A 23,008-nucleotide genomic window follows, 5' to 3' on the forward strand; every position below is an offset into this window, starting at 1 on the left:
GGAGTTTTCAAATTGGCAATTAGCCAAAACGAAAAGTACAAAACAATCAGTAATTTGAATACAAGCATTTAAGTATGAATTGGTGAAATGTTAGGAAATTGTGAAACAGCTGTTTAAGCCAGAAGATAAATTTTCTATTGAAGCGTTTGTGCGATTTTTATAATCATAAAATAAACAACTACAAAAATTATAATGAGAAAGCTTGAGAAAATTTGAAAATAAAATAAAACGTGATACAAGAAAGACAAATTTCACTGGCATCAATTCGAATAAGGGAGCTGAAGATGTTTTAATTTTTTTAATCATAGAGTAGCTAATAATGCACGATTAAACTCATACTCAAGAAAACACAAGACAGACATCAAATAACATGAAATTGTGGGATTGACAGTAAATTGTTTTTATTGCGCCACTATTAATTGTGCTTTAACATACGAATTTGGTCCCTAATCCACTCATTGACAAATAGTCAACCATATTTTTTGCCACATGATCAACGTTAGGGTTTGAAACTAAATTTTCTTATTGCACAAATTATCTGTTCGAAAGTAATCAGCTCTGCAACGCTGTGCATGGAAGAATGTAACTTCTCATTTACGGATATCGAAAAATTTTAGCAAGCCTTTTGTGTATTTGCATAGTTTAATGAACTAAAATATTTGAAGTGTCTTAAACGGTGTGTTTTCAAAAAATGCATTAACTTTTGTCTTTAGAAATTAAAGTCATACAGTCATACTAAAATTGAAAATTTGGTGTTTTTAAGAAAATTTACTACAAAGGATTCTTGCAATTGCAACAATTGCCAAACTTACCTGCTCATTGCTTTTTCAATGCAATTTTTTTAAGTCCTCTCAATGTAAAAATACTAAATTTTCATAAAAAATAAATAAAAACAACAATCTAAAAATTAAAATAGAATGAATAAAACTTGAGGTCTAGTTACACTACTGATTGCAGCAGTAACTGTTTTTAGAGACGTGTCCACTTACTAATGATGTTGTTTTTGAAACAACATACCCTTCTCCATTGTCTTGTTCAATGAAATGTTTACAAGATCCCTTCTGCTCCGGAATGAACGTCCAAGATGAGAAGAAGATTGGAGATATCAATTGCCAGTTGACATATAAAAGACCAGAACACAATGAAAACTGCAAAGACAAGACCTGGAAGTTTTACAAAATACTTCATCCTCAAAGGAAGGTATTTAATTTCAAATGCATTCGTATTTGAAATTTTCCAAGTAATTTCATTTCACTAATATTTAAATTTTGAATATATTTTATATGGATTCACATGAAATTTTGAAATATGTGATGGCATAAAATTACAATATATGCATAATATAAAAGTTTAACTAATGGTTCTAGATTTTTTGTGAATTCCAAGAAAATTGCACCATGCTTATTTGGTGAATGTTTCATTTGATGAAATTTTTTGGTGAAACAAATTTTACGGATATAGCTATTTTTGTTTCTTCTAGTTCATTACAATCTAATGATTAATATATCAGGTTTTATATTGGCCAAGCACTAACAAACAAGAATAACTACAAAATATAATGAATCAACCATAACGGAGAGTTATTTTTATATCTTCTTATTTCCAGCGGTTTTCATTGCATGAAAAATTCATTTTTACTTTATTTATTGCACGATAAGAGTTATCTAATTGGCATATTAGAAAAGTTAAATTTTTGTCTGGATATTAATTTACTTTGATCGATTTACACAGTTATAAAAAATAAAAATCAGTCTCTGCTTGTAATTAGCAGTACGCAGTAAAAGTTGTAGAATCATCGTAGTTTTTAATCGCGGCAAATTAGTCAAGAAAGGTATTGTGTAAGACAGTTGGTATGTCATATGTTTTACCAATGGAAATCCTTTATATTACTTCATTGCTTACCTTTGTAACCTGGTTTTGCTTGCTGATAGCTCCTTCACTGATTTTTATTGGAAATTTTGTGGTAGTAGGCTGATATATTATAGCATAATTTGTCTCACTAATAACAGTAGGTGTCTCCGTTCTTTGTCTTGGATGGATTAAATCGACTATTTTGTCGATAGTGCTGTCGTTTGGGAGGGATTGCAATCACATCTCCCTAAAATTGGCTTGCCTGATCTTTTTGATTATCAGCTGAAGTGAACTTTTTATTCTGTTTGTACATGTAATAGCATGGTTTCGAGAGCAATTTGGGAAAAATTGCACGAGTGAATTTTTCAAAGACTATCAACAAGTGGATGTTTTTTTAATTGAACGAGAAACCATGATATTACATTATAATTATGTAATTGGCTTTTCAGCGTACGTACCTTTTAGCCGGCTCGTATATTTCAATTTCGTCAGATATTACTTTTCACAACACCATAGTTTCCACACACACCGCTAAAATTTATTTGCCAACTCCCCAGAAAGGACTTTTCTGCGAACTATTACAAGTTTAAAAACTATGTAAAAAAATAAGTACTAGATCACAAAAAGTTATTTCAGATAATTTGCATGCAACATATTATAACTATTAGTAAGTTTTACCATAGTTAAGTCAAGAATCTAAAAATTTTGCATTAAAACCATCTAAAATTCTTTTTAAAAATTAATAAAGTTTCTCGATGGATGTTATTTTCAGTAATTTTATTCCACATATCAATAGCTTTAACTAAAAAGGATCGTGACATGTGGATGTTGTACTGAGTGGCTGTTTTAATTTACCGGATTGTTGAAATCTGGTATTTTAACTATGTGTTTGCTCACACGTGTTTGTAATCCTGGAATACGAAAAGGACGGTGCTTGCCCATTCAAACATTTATAAGACATGACCGCGTCGTTTAATATTAACTTATCAGATACTCTTATCTTTAAGATACCTTGCCAAAATTTTGGAAACTCAGTTTTTGATTTGAGAGTTGGACCTGGTGTAAATCCTTACAAATGCAAATGTCAGCCTGGTTTTACTGGAGAATTTTGTGAAAGTGGAAGTTGTAAGTTTTAAAGATTATATTTTACGAAAAGGCTTACCATTGCTAATTGACACAAAAAGATAAATGAGTTTAGTATGTATCTTACAATCCATTAACCATAGACAAAAAACAGTAGGAACACAGAAATACTGGTGTTTATCTAAATTATGAGGCCTATTAACATTATTTTAATGAAAAAAATATGAATGAAAAACATGCTCTCCATTGTGTTATAGTAAAAAATGATCAAACGATTAAACATATTATACTGAATATTTTTAGTCCCTGTATCATGCAAAGAAGCCATGAAAGATACCAGGTAACTATAAACAGCATCCATGACGAATCATAAAAAGTATGTTTTAATTTTAAAATATCTAACAAAAACTTTTTGGCGAAGTTGTTCAATTTTTAAAATTAAGTAAACAAATTTAAAGTGTGCAATTTTCTTATGCTTTAAGCACATTATCCCAATGTCACTCTATTCAATATTTTTGCTGGTAAACATCTCTTGTTAACAGCCTGTGTACATTGAGTTGCACAAAAAATTCATATTGATAGTTTACTGAAAGTAATAACTTAACGCAAAATAAACTATTGCATCATAGGAATCACATTGACATTGGTTTATCATTTTGTCAATAAAGCTTAATTATTACTCTGTCATTAAAACATTTCTAAAAAATTTAAAATACTTTTTTCTTTGTTTTCATCTCCCGATAATAGCAGTTAAATCATTTCACCGATTATAGATTAATAAGTAAGCATAAGGCCTTTGACTGTCAAAAAAGTAAATTACAGTTTTAGAACATACAGAAAATGTGTTTATGCTATGTCTGCAATTTTTGTTCCTAAAATGTTGTTTATTGAAAAAAAGTTTAAAGGATGGAACGTACTTAATCAAGACGAACACTTCAGAATGTTACAGCAAAGTGTTTTGTCAAAGGAAAATATCAGGCTGTTCAGGAGAAGGCTGGACGCTAGTTATGAAAATAGACGGGAAAAAGGTATGAGTAAAATATTTTTCAGCCTTGCTTGTATATATTTTCATAAAGACGTTTTATATAAAAATATTTATAAATATTAACTTGTGCAACAACATCATGTGATTTTATGTATTTTAAGTAGCAAAAACACACTCTACTTCGAAGTTTTTATGTTTTTCACCAATTTTTTTTCACAATATGTTGTCTGTGATTTTTGCATTGACGTCATCTGATGTAATTTATAGAGCATTTGAGTATAACTTACCGCTAAAGAGGAAAAGAAGAGACAGATTTGCTATAAAGCACTCGTCTCGATTAACACTTATCATATTTAAATCTGCATTTATGTACTTGATGAAATGAAATTAACGTTATATTAACCGATATCTTTGTGCCTTGCTTTGCTAGTAAAGCACAAGAAAAGCAGTATTTGTGAAATTTTGATCTGTGTCTTTAGAAAGACAAAATAGAATAAGTTTTGGTATACATTAAATTAACAGAAGGGATTTCGTTATCCACCACAATCACAGCGTTTGTGTTTATTTTTTGTAACTGCGACCTATGGATTGTTTAAATTTGCCATCTCTTTTAAGAAAAATCTTAATATTTTTCAAAAATATAACATAAATTCAAAGTAATCGGCAGACTTAGTTTTTTTTAAGTTGTTTTTACAAAAAACGAATAAAATTAATCAAAGCAAAAGCCAATCCAACTTTGTACAGCTGACCTTTTTGTTTTGTTGCCTGGTTAAAAAATATATTCTCCTTCAAAAAAACGTTTGAAACAGGTACGAGCACGTATCAATCCTATGTAAAGAATACTTTACATACCATTTGGAGCGTAAGACTTTACGATTTCTTAAACTAAATAAACAATTTCTTTTCAATTTTTGAGTTATTAATCATAAAACGAAGTAATTTCTTATACATGGCCAAACTACAACTTAATCATCTTCTGAGAATGTAGCACAAATTACAACATTAATGACAAGTCGTATTTTTTGACGAGATGTTACTTGTTATAAATTGGAGAGACTTAGAGAAAAGACAGCTCAGTGGAAAGATGAATTTCTATTTTGGTTGGCTGTCTGAAGACAGGGGTCATTTTAATTTTAAAAAGAAATGAAAATGTGGTTGTTGAGAATGAATGCAATTCATGCTTAGAACCATCATTTTTTGTTTTGGGTTATTTTGTCCCATAATCAAGTTACTTGTCTGTATTATTCTCGTTTGTCAATGGCGAGTAAATAACTGATTAGTGCCGTTCATCCCAAGACGTGATAAACTTTATAGTTTCGTTAAAGATTGAAAATTACTTCTGATTATGATTTAGGATTGCGAAATTGAAATGGGCTTGTTCATTTATTTTAAATGATCGTAAAAACGTAAGCTTCAGATGGTGTGTCTAGTACCATATACGTACTCTAATCTGCTTCAAAGCCTTTGGTTGAGAGGGATTATGATTTTAGACTTGCAACGAGCAGGGCCCGATTTAGTATAAAAGTATGAATTTGGAGTATGATTGTAAATGTAGATCGTTCATGTTCGTAATGTAACGAGAAGGACTGTTTTTGTTGTTGTTGACTGACGTTTTGACAAACTTATCGGTAGTCATCTTCAGAGTCAAATGAGGACTAAACGTCAGGTTAGCGTATTTGTTATCTGGTGCTTACGTCATTGTATTGTGTGTACAGGAAATGTATATTGTAATTGTGAATTAGTGTGAAGTGAAATGTTTTTAGTTGTGAAGTGTGATTTAGGTGTGATATTTTTAGTTGTAATGTGTGGGTGTCAATTGTGTATTGTTATTGTGAATTAGTGTGAAGTGTAATGTTTTTAGTTGATCGTTTGTTTGTATTCTGAATAATTCGTTTGTAAGGTGTCAGTAATTGCTGTGATCTGTTCAGGGGGGTTTGTACCAAGTTGGTGTACCAACTTTCTAATGTAAGCCGTTGTCTATTGTCAGTACTGTAAAAAATACATTTTGCCGAGTCCCAGTCAATGTTGTGCTTTGTGATTTGGTGATGTTCGGCAATGTGATTAGTTTTGTCTTGTTTCTTAGTAGCTCGTTTGTGCTCAGTAAGTGTTATGTTTAAGTTCCTTCCAGTTTCCCGATATAGGAGGCGTGTCAGTTGGAGTAGTACGTGCACAAATGATAAGTGATTCACCGTACGCTCTACACAACGAAAACAACTATCTCAAACGTGTTTTTGACAAAAACAATTATAACTCTGACTTTATCAAACGCAAAACTTACAAACCCAACGAACCTAACGAAACGAACAACTCAGTGACAACAGCAACGATACCTTATATCAAAGGTACGTCTGAAACTATCTCGTGTATCTTACGACCATAGAACATACGTGTCGCACATAAAATTATCACAACGTTACGGCAAGTACTAACGAACATAAATGACAAAGAACAACCCAACGAACGACAAGGTGCAGATTACAAAATAAACTGCTCCGACTTCCACTCCTCCTATATCGGGGAAACTGGCAGGAACTTAAATATAAGACTTACTGAACACAAACGAGCTACTAAGAAACAAGACAAAACTAATCACATTGCGAACATCACCGAATCACAAAGCACAACATTGACTGGAACTCGGCAAAATGCATTACTTACAGTACTGACAATAGACAACGGCTTACATTAGAGAGTTGGTATACCAACTTGGAACAAACACCCCTGAACAGATCACAGCAATTACTGGAACCTTACAAACGACTTATTCACAATACAAACAAACGATAATCTAAAAACATTACACTTCACACTAATTCACGATAAGAATACACAACTGACACCCACACATTGCAACTAAAAACATCACACCTAAATCACACTTTACATCTAAAAATATTTCACTTCACACTAACTCACAATGTCAATACACATTTCCTGTACACACAATACAATGACGTAAGAACCAGATAACAAATACGGCTAACCTGATGTTTACTCTCATTTGACTCTGAAGATGTCTACTGCTAAGTTTTGAGTTCAGAAACATCATTGATAAGCCTCGATCTACATTTAAAATGATACTTTGGTCACCACTTCCTTAGATCGATATTGGAGTTAAACATTTGGAAAATGTTTTCGATATGAATTGAGTTAAACATTTGGAATATGTTTTACATCAAAGACATCTGGTGTTTCTTCATTTCTGGTCTTGAAATTTGCATCTTTCCTATTTCATCGTGAGGTGCTCTGATTAGGTTAAGTTCAACAAACGTGAGGTATATTGTGAACACGTTCCTCGAGCACGCTGTAGATTTTTAGTTTGATTCGATGATAAAGTGCACTAACTAAAATAGTTCCAAATTAAACGACACGGTGCATTTCGGCAGTCTGCGACAGATTGTTGCATTTTGGAAAATATTTCTAAAATAAATCAAAAAACAATCCGACAATGTGCACTTTTGATATAACTAGTGTTTTTACAAATGTGCCTATCGAAGAAACCATCAAAATCTGTGTTGATAATCTCTTTCACTCGGACATTGCTGTACCACATATGTCCGAGGAGGCTTTAGAGAATTAATGTTAGCTGCCACTAAAGGAGTTGAGTTTAGTATTAATGGCATCATGTACAAACAAATTGATTGGATGGCAATGGGTTCTCCTTTTGTACCAGTACATGCTAATATTTTTGTAGGCTATTATGAGTGTATGATGTTTTCTTCTTCTGGGCCTCCAGAAGTGCTGTGGTACAAACGTTACGTTGACGACACCTTTTTTCTTTTTCGTAACGACAAAAGTCATTAATTATTTTTACATAAACTCTGTTCTCTTCATCCTCCTTTAAATTAAACGTCTAAACAATAATCAAATCGTCATTTAGCGTTTTTGGACGGTCTTGTCTATAAACGCAATGGTCAATTCCTTTCAAGCATTCATCGCAACGCAGCATTTACGGGTTTGTACAGACGCTTTGACTTTTTTCTTCACAGAGATAAAATATTTCTTTAGTAAAGTGTTTAATAAAGCGGATGCTTAGACTGTCATCAGAGGAGTTCATTGAGGGGGATCTCGAATCATTGAAAAAGATATTTCTCTCAAATGGATATCGAGAATAATGCTTAATAAACTTTTTCATCCACACGAAAAATAAATTGAGCAGAACAGGCCTTTTGTACTAGCTGAGTGCCCTGTGTTTATCAAACATCCATCGATGTGTAATGCTTCTGATGATTTTGAAACTGAAACTAAAAATAACACGAAGAATTTGTTTTTTGCAAGCAATGTTATCTTTATATTTTTTTGAAAAGAACTATTCTACCATCCACCCTAAAGGAATTTCTACCGGCACATTTTTTAAGCAGGATAATTTATGAAAATAAATGTGAGTGTGATGCTGGCTATGTAGATAGAACGTCTCAAAGGTTGGATAATAGGATCAAAAAGCATGTACTAACTTCAATCAGAAATGAAACGGTCCCCACAAGACAACAACCAAAACGTGATTGTAAGAAAGTTATTTAATTTCATGTGACTCCGGATAGTTAAATATCTCTTGAATAACACTCATTGTGCTAATTTTTAGAATAACACTCATTGTGCTAATTTTTATTCAGACGATAATTTAAGAATCATTAAGAAATGCAGTTTATTCCTTCAGTTACGCGTCATGGAGGTTGTTTTAATTAAGTTAACCAATCCCGTCTTCTACCGGAAAAAGGATTTTGTTTTTAATTTATCCCTGTTTTGAGTGTCAACTCTCCATTTGGAGATGACATACACTCTTTCTTTGCATTATAAATATAGATGGATTTATATTTTCATTTAGCAGACGTTGACACCTGAGGAGTAGTCTGCCGAATTGCATCGTGTCGTTTAATTTAGAAGTATTGGGTTAGTGCTCTTTACTTAAAACAGTTCTTTTAAGAACTATCAGCTTAACAAATTAGTTTTACCATTCACCAAGGTATTTGCTATCTTTAGAATTACTTTCAGTAAGCACAATGTTTCTATTTGTTCTAAAAAGCAATGTTCGATATCCTTTGAATGTGGAGCTCCCTCAAAAGCTGCCTAGTCTTGACCTCAACCCTGGAGGCGAAAGAAAAATGGTTAAGCATTATATTTTTAGAAAAGGTTTTTTTTGACTACTTTGCTTATATCTGTAAAAAAATTAACCAGAGGTCCCGATGACTTTTAATTCAATCTATGTTCTTGACAAAATTTTAGAGTTTCTCCGAAGAAAGTAAAAATTTTAGCAATTTTGTGGCACTAACCAAAAATGTAAGTGGAAAACAAAACGCGCCCATGTTTTTTAAATGGCTATTGGGTTAAAACCGGGTTCGTATCGGTCAATGCAAGCGAAAAGCAATCTTACCATCACACTATTTGTATCAAGATGACCAAATCAGTTTATTTCTAACTTTGTATTTCCGTAAATGCCACTTTCCTTGTAAAATTTTATATTTCAAATGCTATTTTTCAGTATGCAGAAAGTAAACGCCATTTTTATACATTTTCCTTTCGCTCATGGGGCATGTTAAGTTAAAAATACTAGAGCAATAACATCTTAACCAATATTAAATTTAGAAAACGTTCCAATATAATTCCTCACTTTGGAGCAACAAAAAGAGTTATATGATTGAAAATGGTGAAACAGGATTAGATGATCTTGAAACAAAACTTCCTACTTACTGGAGCACTAAAATAAAGAAGATGTGTGTTGGAATGAAAGTAAACAGTAGAATAAAATTCATAAGTTTTGAAATGCAAGCTGAGTCCTTATACGACCTCATTGCTGACGGAAAATATAGGAAAACCTATTTGAGTCGTAGCCAATGGTTGACATTAGTTAAAAACAGCTTCCTTCAACAATACTGTAATGAAGAAGGCTTTAACGTCGTTGGAGAAAATAGAGGTACCACTCGTGTAAAGCTTGGCATTTTGGGAAATAATGAAAATGACTGTACATCACCTGACTCTTTCATTGGCTTTGGTGGATCACATGAATGTCATATTTGCGCCGTGAACAGCTGTGGTAATTTTGCTACTTGGAGTAGCCAAGACCAAGTAGTTCAAGCAATGGGATACCTCTTTGTTGCTTAATTGTTGCATCAAAGGCAGTGCTTGATATTTTTGTTTTTTTTTTGATTTTGTTTATTCCTTTAGAAATACTAGACTGAATAAAGACTGAATTAAATAAAATAGAAAATTTGCTTTTTATAGTCAATAAGTTGAACGCTGTAAAAGTTATTTATTATTAAAGTACAGAACAAAGTCTTGAAGCCCAAGATCTTGCTGTAAAAGTCACTATGCAATTTTACAAAAAAAAAAAATAACATGAGCCGTCTTTTTTATGTACAGTAGCAAAGATAACAATATTCATCAAAGCTATGATTAAATATGGTTTTTTCCAAGTCAGCAAAGATGAAAAGCTTAATAAAAACAATGTTCAAAGGTGGTCTTTTTCAATAAACTAAAATGCAATTAAAATCGTTTCCACCAGTGCAAATTATTACATGTTTGTAAATGTCGATCGTCAGGTTGGTATAGTCCTGAGAAGGACTGTTTTTGTTGTTGTTGATTGACGTTTCGACAACTTTAGCGATAGATTTCAACTTCAGAGTCAAATTTTTTACGAACATGTAACGATACTCCCGGGCTCAAACCATTTACTTCAGTGCATATTATAGATTGTATTATATTACATATGAATATAATAAGTGGTGTATAAGTAATATGACATCTCGTATATAATTTCGTAAAAGCACTATTGCTAATGCACATTTAATATAAACGACAAGTTTTTTGAAAAAAGACATGTTTCGATATCTTGTGATGCCATCTTCACTATGAGTGAAATAATAAGTGATACAAGGTTTATATAAAAGTAATATGATACATAAATTACAACAATAAAAAGGAAATAAGATAAATTAATGGGGCTAATGAATGAGGTGTCGCCAGTGTCGATGATTTTGAATCCTTAAAATCAAAGAAGCACTCCACATTAACAAAACTAGCCCTGACCTCAATTTTCAAGTTTTTAAATTCAATACAATATTTAGTTTATAATACGCTCGGATGCTCCCCATTAATTGATCTTATTTCCTTTTTATTGTTGTAATTTATGTATCATATTACTTTTATATAAACCCTGTATCACTTGTCATTTCACTCATTCTGAATATCGCATCATGAGATGTCGAAACATGTCTATTTTCAAAACACTTGTCGTTTATATTAAATGTACATCTCGTATATGTTATGATGATTGTACATCCTATCGTTATCTACACGACCACACTCTGAGTCTGAAATGACAACATTGTTTACATTTAAAACATGCAAGCATAAAGGTAAATACACTTACTTTAAAGCTCTTAGTTTTCCACTTTGCGAATGAACGGTCAAGTGCTAAGGAATTGACATTTTACTTGAAATATCTCGAAAGGATTTTCAAATAACAGTAGCAGCTTTCGTTTTACAACTTCAACGTACTCTATTAATATGCAAAGTTACCCCTCTCGAAGCAGAGTACACAGATCGTCTTTGATATTCGTTACATGGCTTCAATTGATGAATGCGAGTTACATCAAGTGATCAAATAACAACATTACGGTTCAAAGCTCAAATGGAATGCACAGGTACCATGTGCCCACAATCACAAAGTTATGGAAAATGCATCGCTCAGCTGCTAAATCTACCGTGACGTGTACCTTTGAACAATTGTTTTGTTGATGTAAAAGTAGATTCCACGATGAAAAAGTACTCACGACCAAAGGATCCATACCGATGCATCGCAAATCTTTTGTGATGTGGCGATGCATCTTCCATCTACGTTTACATTATGGCAATATTATTAAATTACTTACTAATTGCGTATTCACGCTAAAATTTCACTAAATTTTATCGTTTTTCCTTTCGTGATGGAATACGAAAAAATTATTGGAGAACGCAAATATTATTTCTACAGCAATTTTATCTTAAAACTGCTAAATCTAGAAGTTAACTATACAATTATCACAGTCAAATGTGTTTTAAAGAATTTGAAAATAATATTGCTATTTATTTCATAAAAATGCAAACTTGGAGATTCTAATCTCTACAAAATTTGAGCAATGCGTTGCATAGGTTGCATCGGTTTTGATCAGCACCTCATCAATGGCCAGAGGGTCATATGTTACAAACGCTACTTAACTTAATCTTTTACTTACGATTTTGGGTGAAAATTCTGCTGAGAAATCTCTAAACAATGATGGCTTGCTTTTCAACATCAGTGGCTGAAATGTCTCTCGGATAGCAAGGCGAGATCGTCTTCACAAACATTTACAATTCATCCATAAATTTTTCCTCTCTTGAAAAAAATTCACAGTCTGTACAGCAGCATTCATATGAATATATGAGTTTGTAAGAAATTTTCCTAAATTTCTGTGGTGGCTCTGACTGTAAAACGATGAAACATTCAATTCAGACAGTAAGCATGACTATGTTAGTTTAGTTGGCTATCGATCGAAATCAGTCAAACCAAACACAGTAAGACAGAAATTTAAACGAACCAATTACACGAGAGCAATTGGACTCCCTTATCGGTCCGGCCACCCCGCTTATCAGTCGAAAGTATTCCCCATCGTCCACATATCTGGCTATTGACCAATGGAATGGCTTAAATTAGCGTTCCTAACTCCGTAGTCGGTCGAACCAGTCTAGCCACCACGCTTATCAGCCAGTCAGTTATATAATTTTAAAATATAATTCATTTATATAATGCAGTTATATAATATAATTTCAGAAATGCTAAAATAAACTGATCTGTTTGTTAACTTGGTATTTGCGTAAGATTTCAGATATAAAACAGAATTTTGACAATGAGATTCATACGATTATACATCCGCAATTCAATGATCGCAAAAAAATGTAATCATTAAATTTGATAAATAACTTTTAAACTATAAACATCAGTCGCGTGACAGATGTTTATAGACCCTAAATCGCCCCTGGTAAAAATCTTGTTTAACCGATACCAAGCTGTAATTAAAGTAAAACGATGAATCCATTAGTTATAAAATATATTATTTTTTTCTTTTTTAACTTAAACTTTTTTGCTGGTGAGCAGTTCTTTTTGAATGAATGCATAAATTTTCTTTGTTCACTACGGTAACCAAATCCATATTTCTCCTTCGATCACAATCATTTCCTCACAACATGAGCTGTCCCTGACGCTTGATGGTGATTTTTAAAAGGCAATAGCCGCAATACATGTAAAACTGTCAAAATATCATTCTTGCTGCTGACTTGAAACTCAAACAGCAGAGTTTTTTCATTTTTTTTACAAAAGTTTACTATCAAAATTTGAAAATTCAAATTGCAAAAAAACAACTGACATAAAACTAATGGTAGGCAAGCGTCGTGGCGATTGCATATACATATATAAATTTATCTCATATTGCATTTGCAAATCTGTTCTCTAAGTAACATTTAAAAATAAGTATTTCACAAAAACTTTATGTATTTTTAAATTTGAAGTCGGGTACCTGAGTTGCATGAAAACTATTGCTGTTGCTGAGTGCTGACATTACTACACAAGGACTGCAATAATCGACATTTGAAATAACATTTTCGGTCTTCCTAATCAAACCAATCGTCAAATTTTGGGGCATGTTTTAAAAAGTTTTCAAAATTCAGAGCAGAGAAATAAAGAACTTGTCATATGGAGTGTTCTTGTCATATTCAAGGCACGTAAACAGTTTAAGACTTAAAACAACAGTGTTTTTCTGTGCCTACTAAAATATTTTTTTAATAATTAAATTTGTTACATCTATTAGTTTAACAAGATGACCTTTAAATTAAATATCATGTGGTACAAATGATATTCTTAAGCGGCAACCTATGATAACTATTCTCTGCAATGAATGATCCATAAATTCATAACTTCTTGTGATGACAAATAGACAAATTTTCGTCAAGATTCTCGTCTTTAACATTTACTATTTGATCGTTTTTAACAAAACCCCATAAATCCCATCAAAGATATTTGCCAATGTAAGCATTAAGGCGCCTAGCCTCTTCCAGATTTAAAAAAAAAATTTCTTTAACACCTGCAGCCGTTTAGTTGGTATTGATTTTTTCAATAGTTAAAGTTAAAAGAAATGGGATCTAGTCACTGAAGATAATGCTATATCATAAATTGAACCTGATGTAAACGCTTAGACATTTAATAATGAAGACAGTTATTTTGGCTATATTTGTTATAGTGTAAGTGATCATCACACATTATCTACAGTCAAGGCCAGTAAAATATTTAACTCTTTAAAGAAATCAAGCTGCTGGAGAAAGGTCAATGTATCTTTGTGAAGCTGGTAAAGAAATATCTGAGTGCGATACGTAATAAGTATATTGCGATGTGCAATGCACACTAACATATACGTAAGTCATGCGAAAATATTTTAGTTTTTTCATTCTTTCCACTCTTCTCCTTGACAGCAAGTTTTAGCTGTCAGTATATAGTTATAGAAAAAGAATTGTGTTACCGTTCATTTTGAGTTATAACAAATAAAAACAGACAAATTTTAGATTTAAAATTATCTTGAAATTGATGGCTTTAATTTTGTCCCTGAAATATACGTCAGAAACAACGTACTAATATTTAAACAACAAAGAAATTTGATATATTAGAGATTGTTTATTCAAATTTTACAAATACGTCCATAATGTTTTTTTTGCAGTAATAATACTTTAAAATGTTTTCTGTTAATAAATTTAAAATTTTTTGACTTATATCAAACTGTGTTTTAAACTTTTAAACGTTCATTTCAAAGAAGCTACCACCCGCGTTAATTGTATATATTGTGTAGATATTTAACTCTTTAAAGAAATCAAGTTGCTGGAAAAAGGTCAATGTAGCTTTGTGAAGCTGGTAAAGCCATAACTGAGTGTGATGCGTAATATGTATATTGCGATGCGCAATGCACGCTAACATATACGTAAGTCATGTGAAAGTCTTCTAGTTCTTTCATTCTTTCCACTCCTCCCCTTGACATCCAGTCCCAGCTGACAGTATATAGTTATAGAAAAAGAATTGTGTAACCATTCATTGCGAGTTATAACAAATTAAAACAAACAAAGTTTAGATTTAAAATCATCTTGAAATTGATGGCTTTATTTTTACCCCTGAAATATACGTCAGAAACAACGTACTAATACTTAAACAACAAACTAACTTGATATAGTAGAGATATTGTTTATTCAAAATTTACATATACGTCCATAATGTTTTTTTTCAGTAATAATACTTTAAAATGTTTTCTGTTAATAATTTAAAATTTTTTGACAGACATCTAACTGTGTTTTAAACTTTTAAACGTTCATTTCAAAGAAGTTGCCACCCGCGTTAGTTATGTCAAAATAACAGAAATGAAATTATTTAGCACATAAAAAGTTTAGTGTAAACTTCAATGGGCGTAATAGTCAGTTTTATAAGATAATTTTTAAAAATTTTTATTGGTTTGTTATAGTTAATAATTTTCCGTCCTTCACTGTAAATAGCTCTTTCCAAAGTCAAAGAACTTATTGCCAATTTTTAAATAGAACGCAAAAGTTATCATGATTTGCATAATATATATTTTGTTGATTATGATAATTAGCTTATATTAATAAAATAACATTTTAGGACATCATATTACTTTCAGTGGTGCGTATATATGTAACATATTGAATCATTCTGTAAAACATCGTCTTTGCAAATGTTCATTTTCCTGTCGTTAAACATGTTTGCTATTTTATTGCCATGTTTCTTTTTAATTACAACGCCAACAAGCTTAGTTGCTGTTGAAAAGGATCGTGGACCTCATGAAATGACCAAGTTGCGTTTGCTAAAAAGCGGTAAGTTTGAGTAGTAAAGTGAAATAGAAAATAAAAATTTCTTTAAATTTTGTAAAATGTTTGCATCGTCTTGCTTGCCAATAGATTGTTTCATAGTTAGTCAATTTGTTTAACATAAGAGAATAAAGGATATTTTTGCGACAAGTGCAATTCTTACATAATACATAAATGTTGAAAGCTTTTTAATTTTGTCTCATTAATGGCACATCAAAAAGACTGCACAGTTTGAAAAAACACCGCTATAATATTTTCAAAAAACATTTTATTGAAATACTTTGTTAAGCTTCTAACGATTAATCTTTATACAGTAAAATTGTCGCAAGCAATTAATATTTTTCAATAGTTGAAGTTTGACGTAAACGCAAAATAAAAGTCTCTAAATTTGAATATCTCTTATGAATCTTTAACATTAATCGCTTTAAGAATAAAGCTGTTAAAAATTAAGCAAATTAATATAGACGACACCACTAAAGAGCAATTAGAAAACATATGTTTAAATTTTTGCCACATGTAATTGGAGCTAAATAAGATTTAAGAAATGTGGCTAATGCATAGGCGCACGCTAAGCTTTCAAATCGCGCCTTATTTTGCATATTTCATTTTTGATAGAACTCATCAATTATGCGTAAACGTGAGTTTAAGTGACTGAACTAAAACGGATGGAAGGCTACGTCTTTTGAAACTTCGATCACAGTAAAACCCATTCCTTCCACACAATATAAGGATCTTATTATTTTTTACAATTTATCACTTCCAGTCAATATAGCTTTGTTAAAGACACACATAGATGGAAATTTATTTTAAACATGATTTTTTAAAAAACCAATGGCCTCTGCTGCTAAATAATCATGCATACAAGTTATTCCAAGGAGAAACACGTGTATTATTGAATACATTTATTTAAAGTAAATGGTTTGAACCCGGGAATATCGTTATATGTTTGTAATTGGTGATCGTCCATGTTAATAAAGTCCTGAGAAGGACTGTTTTTGTTGTTGTTTTTTTTGTTTCGACAACCTTAGCGGTAGTCATCTTATGAGTCAAATGAGGAGTAAACGTCAGGTTAGCCGTATTTTTTATCTGTTATCTATCACGTACGAATTTGATCCCTAATCCACTCATTGACAAATAGTCAACCATATTTTTTGCCACATGATCTACGTTAAGGTTTGAAACTAAATTTTCTTATTGCACAAATTATCTGTTCGAAAGTAATCAGCTCTGCAACGCTGTGCATGGAAGAATAAAAATTCTTATTTACGGAAATCGAAAAATTTTAGCACACGTTTTGTGTATTTGCATAGTTTAATGACCTAAATATTTGAAGTGTCTTAAACGGTGTGTTTTCAAAAAATGCATTAGCTTTTGTCATTAGAAATTAAAGTTATACAGTCATACTAAAATTGCCAAGTTGGTGTTTTTAAGAAAATTTACTACAAAGGATTCTTGCAATTGCAACAATTGCCAAACTTACCTGCTCCTTTATTTTTCAATGCAATTTTTTTCAGTCCTCCTAATGTAAAAATACCAACTTTTTTAAAAAAAACTAAATAAAAACAACGATCTGGAATTGAAATAGAAGGAATAAAACTTGAGGTCTAGTTACACTACTGATTGCAGCAGTAACTGTTTTTAGAGACGTGTCCACTTATTAAAGATGTTGTTTTTGAAACAACATACCCTTCTCCATTGTCTTGTTCAATGAAATGTTTACAAGATCCCTTCTGCTCCGGAATGAACGTCCAAGATGAGAAGAAGATTGGAGATATCAATTGCCAGTTGACATATAAAAGACCAGAACACAATGAAAACTGCAAAGACAAGACCTGGAAGTTTTACAAATTACTTAATCCCCAAAGAAAGGTATTGAATTTCAAAGGCATTCTTATTTGAAATTTTCCATGTAATTTGATTTCACTAATATTTAAATTTTGAAAATATTTCATATGGATTCACATGAAATTTGATATATGTCATGGCATAAAATTACAATATACGCATAATATAAAAGTTTAACTAATGGTTCTAGATTTTTCGTGAATTCCAAGCAAATTGCACCATGCTTATTTGGTGAATGTTTTATTTGATGAAATCTATTTTGTAAAACAAAATTTACGGATATAGTTATTTTGTATCTTCTAGTTCATTACAGTGTAATAATTAATATAACAGGTTTTATATTAGCCAAGCACTAACTAACAACACTAACTACCAATTATAATTAATCAATCATAACGGAGAGTTATTTTATATCTTCTTATGTCCAGCTGTTTTTATTACATAAACAAATAATTTTTACTTTATTTATTGCACGATAAGATATATCCAATTGCCATATTAGAAAATTTAAATTTTTGTCTGGATATTAATTTACTTTGATCGATTTACACAATTATAAAAAAGAAAAATCAGTCTCTGCTTGTAATTAGCAGTACACAGTAAAAGTTGTAGAATCATCGTAATTTTTAATCTCAGCAAATTAGTCAAGAAATTTATTGTGTAAGACAGTTGGTATGTCATATGTTTTACTAATGGGAATCCTTTTTATTACTTCATTGTTTACCATCGTAACCTTGTTTTGCTTGCTGATAGCTCCTTGACTGATTCTTATTTGAAATTTTGTGGTAGTAAGCTGATATATTATAGCATAATTTGTCTCACTAATCATAGTAGGTGTCTCCGTTCTTTGTCTTGGATGGATTAAAGTGACTAGTTTTGTCCATAGTGCTGTCGTTCAGGAGGGATTGTAATCACATCTCCCCAAAATTGGCTTGCCTGATCATTTTGATTATCAGCAGAAGTGACCTTTTTAGTCTGTTTGTACATGTAATAGCATGGTTTCGAGTGCAATTTGGAAAAAAGGTGCACGAGTGAATTTTTCAAAGACTATCAAGAAGTGGATGTTTTTTTAATTGAACGAGAAACCATGATATTACATTATAATAATGTAATTGGCTTTTAACTTCAGCGTACGTACCTTTTAGCCGGCTCGCCATTAATATCGACCGGCTCGTATATTTCAATTTCGTCAGATATTACTTTTCACAACACCATAGTTTCCACACACACCGCTAAAATTTATTTGCCAACTCCCCAGAAAGGACTTTTCTGCGAACTATTACAAGTTTAAAAACTATGCAAAAAAAAAGTACTAGATCACAAAAAGTTATTTCAGATAATTTGCATGCAAAATATTATAAATAATACAAAGTTTCACCATAATTAAGTTAAGAATCTAAAAATTTGTCATTAAAATCATCTCAAATTCCTTTTTCAAAATTAATAAATTGTCTTTATGGATATTATCATTAATAATATATTTCCACAGATCAATAGCTTTAACTAAAAAGGATCGTGAATGGGGATGTTCCACAGAGTGGCTGTTTTAATTTACCGGATGATTGAAATCTGGTATTATATCTATGTGTTTGCTCACAAATAATAAAGTCTTGGAACACAATTAGGACGGTGCCTACCCGTTCAAACATTTTTAAGTCATATAAGCGTCATTTATTATCAACTTATCAGATACTCTTATCTTTAAGACACCTTGCCAAAATTTTGGAAACTTAGTTTTCGATTTAAGACCCGATCCTGGTGTAAATCATTACAAGTGCAAATGTCAGCCTGGTTTTACTGGAGAATTTTGTGAAAGTGGAAGTTGTAAGTTTTAAAGATTATATTTTACGAAAAAGCATACCATTGCTAATTGACACAAAAAGATAAATGATTTAGTTGAGTTTAGTATGTATCTTAAAATCCATTAACCATAGACAAAAAACAATAGGCAAACAGAAATACTGATGTTTATCTAAATTATGACGCCTATTAACATTATTTTAATGAAAAAAATATGAATGAAAAACATGCTCTCCATTGTGTTATAGTAAAATATAATCAAACGATTAAACATATTATACTGAATATTTTTAGTCCCCGTATCATGCAAAGAAGCTATGAAAGATACCAGGTAACTATGAACAGCATCCATGACAAATCATAAAAAGTATGCTTCAATTTTAAAATATCTAATAAAAATTTTTGCGAAGTTGTTAAATTTTTTTAAATTTAGTAAACAAATTTAAAATGCGCAATATTCATATCGATTTAGCACATTGCCCCATTGTCACTCTATTCAATATTTTTGCTGGTAAACATCTCTTGCTAACTGCTTGTGTGCATTGAGTTGCACAAAAAATTCATATTGATAGTTTACTGAAAGTAATAATTTAAAGCAAAATAAACTATTGCATCATAGGAATCACATTGACATTGGTTTATAATTTTGTCAATAAAACTTAATTATTACTCTGTCATTAAAACATTTCTAAAAAATTTAAATACTTTTTTTTTGTTTTCATCTCCCGATAATTGCAGTTAAATCATTTCACCGATTATAGATTAGGAAGTAAGCATAAGGCCTTTAACTGTGAAAAAAATAAATTACAGTTTTAGAACATACAGAAAATATGTTTATGCTATGTCTGCATTTTTTGTTCCTAAAATGTTGTTTATTGAAAAAAAGTTTAAAGGATGGAATGTACTTAATCAAGACAAACACTTCAGAAGGTTACAGCAAAGTGTTTTGTCAAAGAAAAATAACCGGCTGTTCAGGAGAATGCTGGACGCTAGTTATAAAAATAGACGGGAAAAAGGTATGAGTGAATATTTTTTAGCCTTGCTTGTATATATTTTTCACAAAGACGTTTTAAATAAAAATATTTAAAAATATTAACTTGTACGACAACATCATGTGATTTTATGTATTTTAAGTAGCAAAAACATACTCTACTTCGAAGTTTCATGTTTTTCATCAATTTTTTTCACAATATGTTGTCTGTCATTTTTGCATTGACGTCATATGATGCAATTTATATAGCATTTGATGAAATGACTCGCCGTTTAAGAGAAAAAGGAGAGAGATTTGCCCTTCTGATCTTAAACGAGCTACTAAGATACAAGAGAAAACTAATCACATTGCGAACATTACCGAATCACAAACCACAACATTGACTGGGACTCGGCAAAATGCATTACTCACAGTACTGACAATAGACAAGGGCTTACATTAGAAAGTTGATATGCCAACTTGGAGCAAACCCCTAAACAGATCACAGCAATTACCGGCACCTTACATTCACAATACAAACAAACGATCAACTAAAAACATTAAACTTCACACTATTCACAATGACAATACACAATTGACACCCACACATTACAACTAAAAACCTCACACCTAAATCACACTTCACAACTAAAAGCATTTAACTTTACACTAATTCACAATTACAATATACATTTCCTGTACACACAATACAATGATGTAAGAACCAGATAATAAATACAGCTAACCTGACGTTTACTCCTCATTTGACTCTGAAGATAACTACCGCTAAAAGCAATCTTACCATCACAGTATTAGTATCAAGATGACAAAATAAGTTTATTTTTTTTTATTATATTTTCGTAAATGCCACTTTCCTTGTAAAATTTTAAATTTCAAATACTAATTTTCATTATGCAGAAAGTAAACGCTATTTTTATATATTTTGCTTTCGTTCATGAGGCATGTTAAGTTATAAATATTAGAGCAATAACATGTTAACTAAAATTAAATTTAGGAAACGTTTCAATATAATTCATCACTTTGGAGCAACAAAAAGAGTTATATGATTGAAAATGGTGAAACTGGATTAGATGATCTTGAAACAAAACTTCCTACTTACTGGAGCACTAAAATAAAGATGTGTGTTGGAATGAAAGTAAACAGTACAATAAAATTCATAAGTTTTGAAATGCAAGCTGAGTCCTTATACGACCTCATTGCTGACGGAAAATATAGGAAAACCGATTTGAGTCGTAGCCAATGGTTGACATTAGTTAAAAACAGCTTCCTTCAACAATACTGCGATAAAGAAGGCTTTAACGTCGTTGGAGAAGATAGTAACGCTGCTCGTGTAAAGCTTGGCATTTTGGGAAATAATGAAAACGACTGTATTTCAACTAACTCATTCGTTGGGTTTGGTGGATCTTATGGATGTAAAATTTGCGGCGTGATCAGCTGTGGTAATTTTTATGCTTGGAATGATGACAAACAAGTTCGAGCAATGGGATATATTTTTATTGCTTAGTTGTTGCATTAAAGGCATTGCTTGATATTTTTATTTTTTGATTTTGTTCATTCTTTTAGAAATACTGGTCTGAATAAAGACTGAATTAACTAAAATAGAAAATTCACGATTTATAGTCAATACGTTTAACGCTGTAAAAGTTATACATCATTAATATACAGAAAAAAAATCTTGAAGCCCAAGATGCTGCTGTAAAAGTCACTATGCAATTTTACAAAAAAATAACATGAGCCGTCTTTTTTTTCACGCACAGTAGCAAAGAAAACAATATTGATCAAAACTCCGTTTAAAAGTGGTCTTTTTCCAACGACAGCTAAGATGAAAAGTTTAATAAAAACAATATTCAAAGGTGGTCTTTTACAATAAACTGAAATGCAATTAAAATCGTGCCCATCAGTGTATATTATAGTTTGTATTATATTACATATGAATATATAATAAGTGCTGTATAAGTAATATATAAAATGTGCTGTAAATTTTTGCTTTACATCTTTTTTATATTATACTAATCAAATAAATCACCATTCCACACACGCAATATATTAGTTGCTACTCACAATAGTGACTTTAAATAGAATTAAATGCACTATGACTGATATATATATTAAAACTTTACATTTAAACTATGGCTTGCTTTCATTGGTAGACTCATAGGGTAAAAAAACAGGTAAATTTTTGTAGTCAGTACGTGTAACTTTTTTACAGATGTACAGATTTCATGCATATTCATTTACAATTGGTAATTGGATTATAGCTTTCACTTTTATGACTTACCTCAGACACCGGCAATGGTATGCCCCATCAAGAAATTCAAAGGAGTGTCTCTAATAGTTAATTACATAATTTAAGACAAATGTTTCATATGCGTGTTAAAATTTTAGTATACTTCTATACATGTGAAACAGCAAATTTTTAACTCGAGCGATTTTGTGTAGATGATATTATTGTTAACATGAAGTTCCTCGTGAAAGCAAGATATGGCAAGAGAAAAAAGCTTTCTTTGGAACACTAGAATCGATATTTTCCCAGAACAACTGCTGATGTATCATTTAATCATCTTTTTTTCGCAAATATTTGTTGG

General features: G+C 31.2%; 1 protein-coding gene across 2 annotated transcripts in view; it reads left to right on the forward strand.

The window, feature by feature from the left end:
• The window catches only part of LOC124457416, a 23,680-nt gene extending 1,217 nt beyond the window's left edge, over positions 1-22,463 (forward strand). The window contains exons 2-6 of one of the 2 annotated variants that reach the window (XM_047007675.1): positions 974-1,200; positions 2,859-2,976; positions 3,238-3,274; positions 3,833-3,962; positions 21,418-22,463. In XM_047007675.1, the coding sequence (XP_046863631.1) occupies positions 974-1,200; positions 2,859-2,976; positions 3,238-3,274; positions 3,833-3,962; positions 21,418-21,927 (1,022 nt within the window). In that variant the 3' untranslated portion in view covers positions 21,928-22,463. Of the gene's footprint in view, positions 1-973; positions 1,201-2,858; positions 2,977-3,237; positions 3,275-3,832; positions 3,963-9,502; positions 10,204-21,417 lie in introns of those variants that run through there. The other variant, XM_047007674.1, reaches the window with a different exon arrangement.
• The last annotated feature ends 545 nt before the right edge of the window (positions 22,464-23,008 follow it).

The sequence above is a fragment of the Xenia sp. Carnegie-2017 genome, unplaced genomic scaffold (assembly GCF_021976095.1).
Source record: "Xenia sp. Carnegie-2017 unplaced genomic scaffold, XeniaSp_v1 HiC_scaffold_6, whole genome shotgun sequence".
NCBI lineage: Eukaryota > Metazoa > Cnidaria > Anthozoa > Malacalcyonacea > Xeniidae > Xenia > Xenia sp. Carnegie-2017.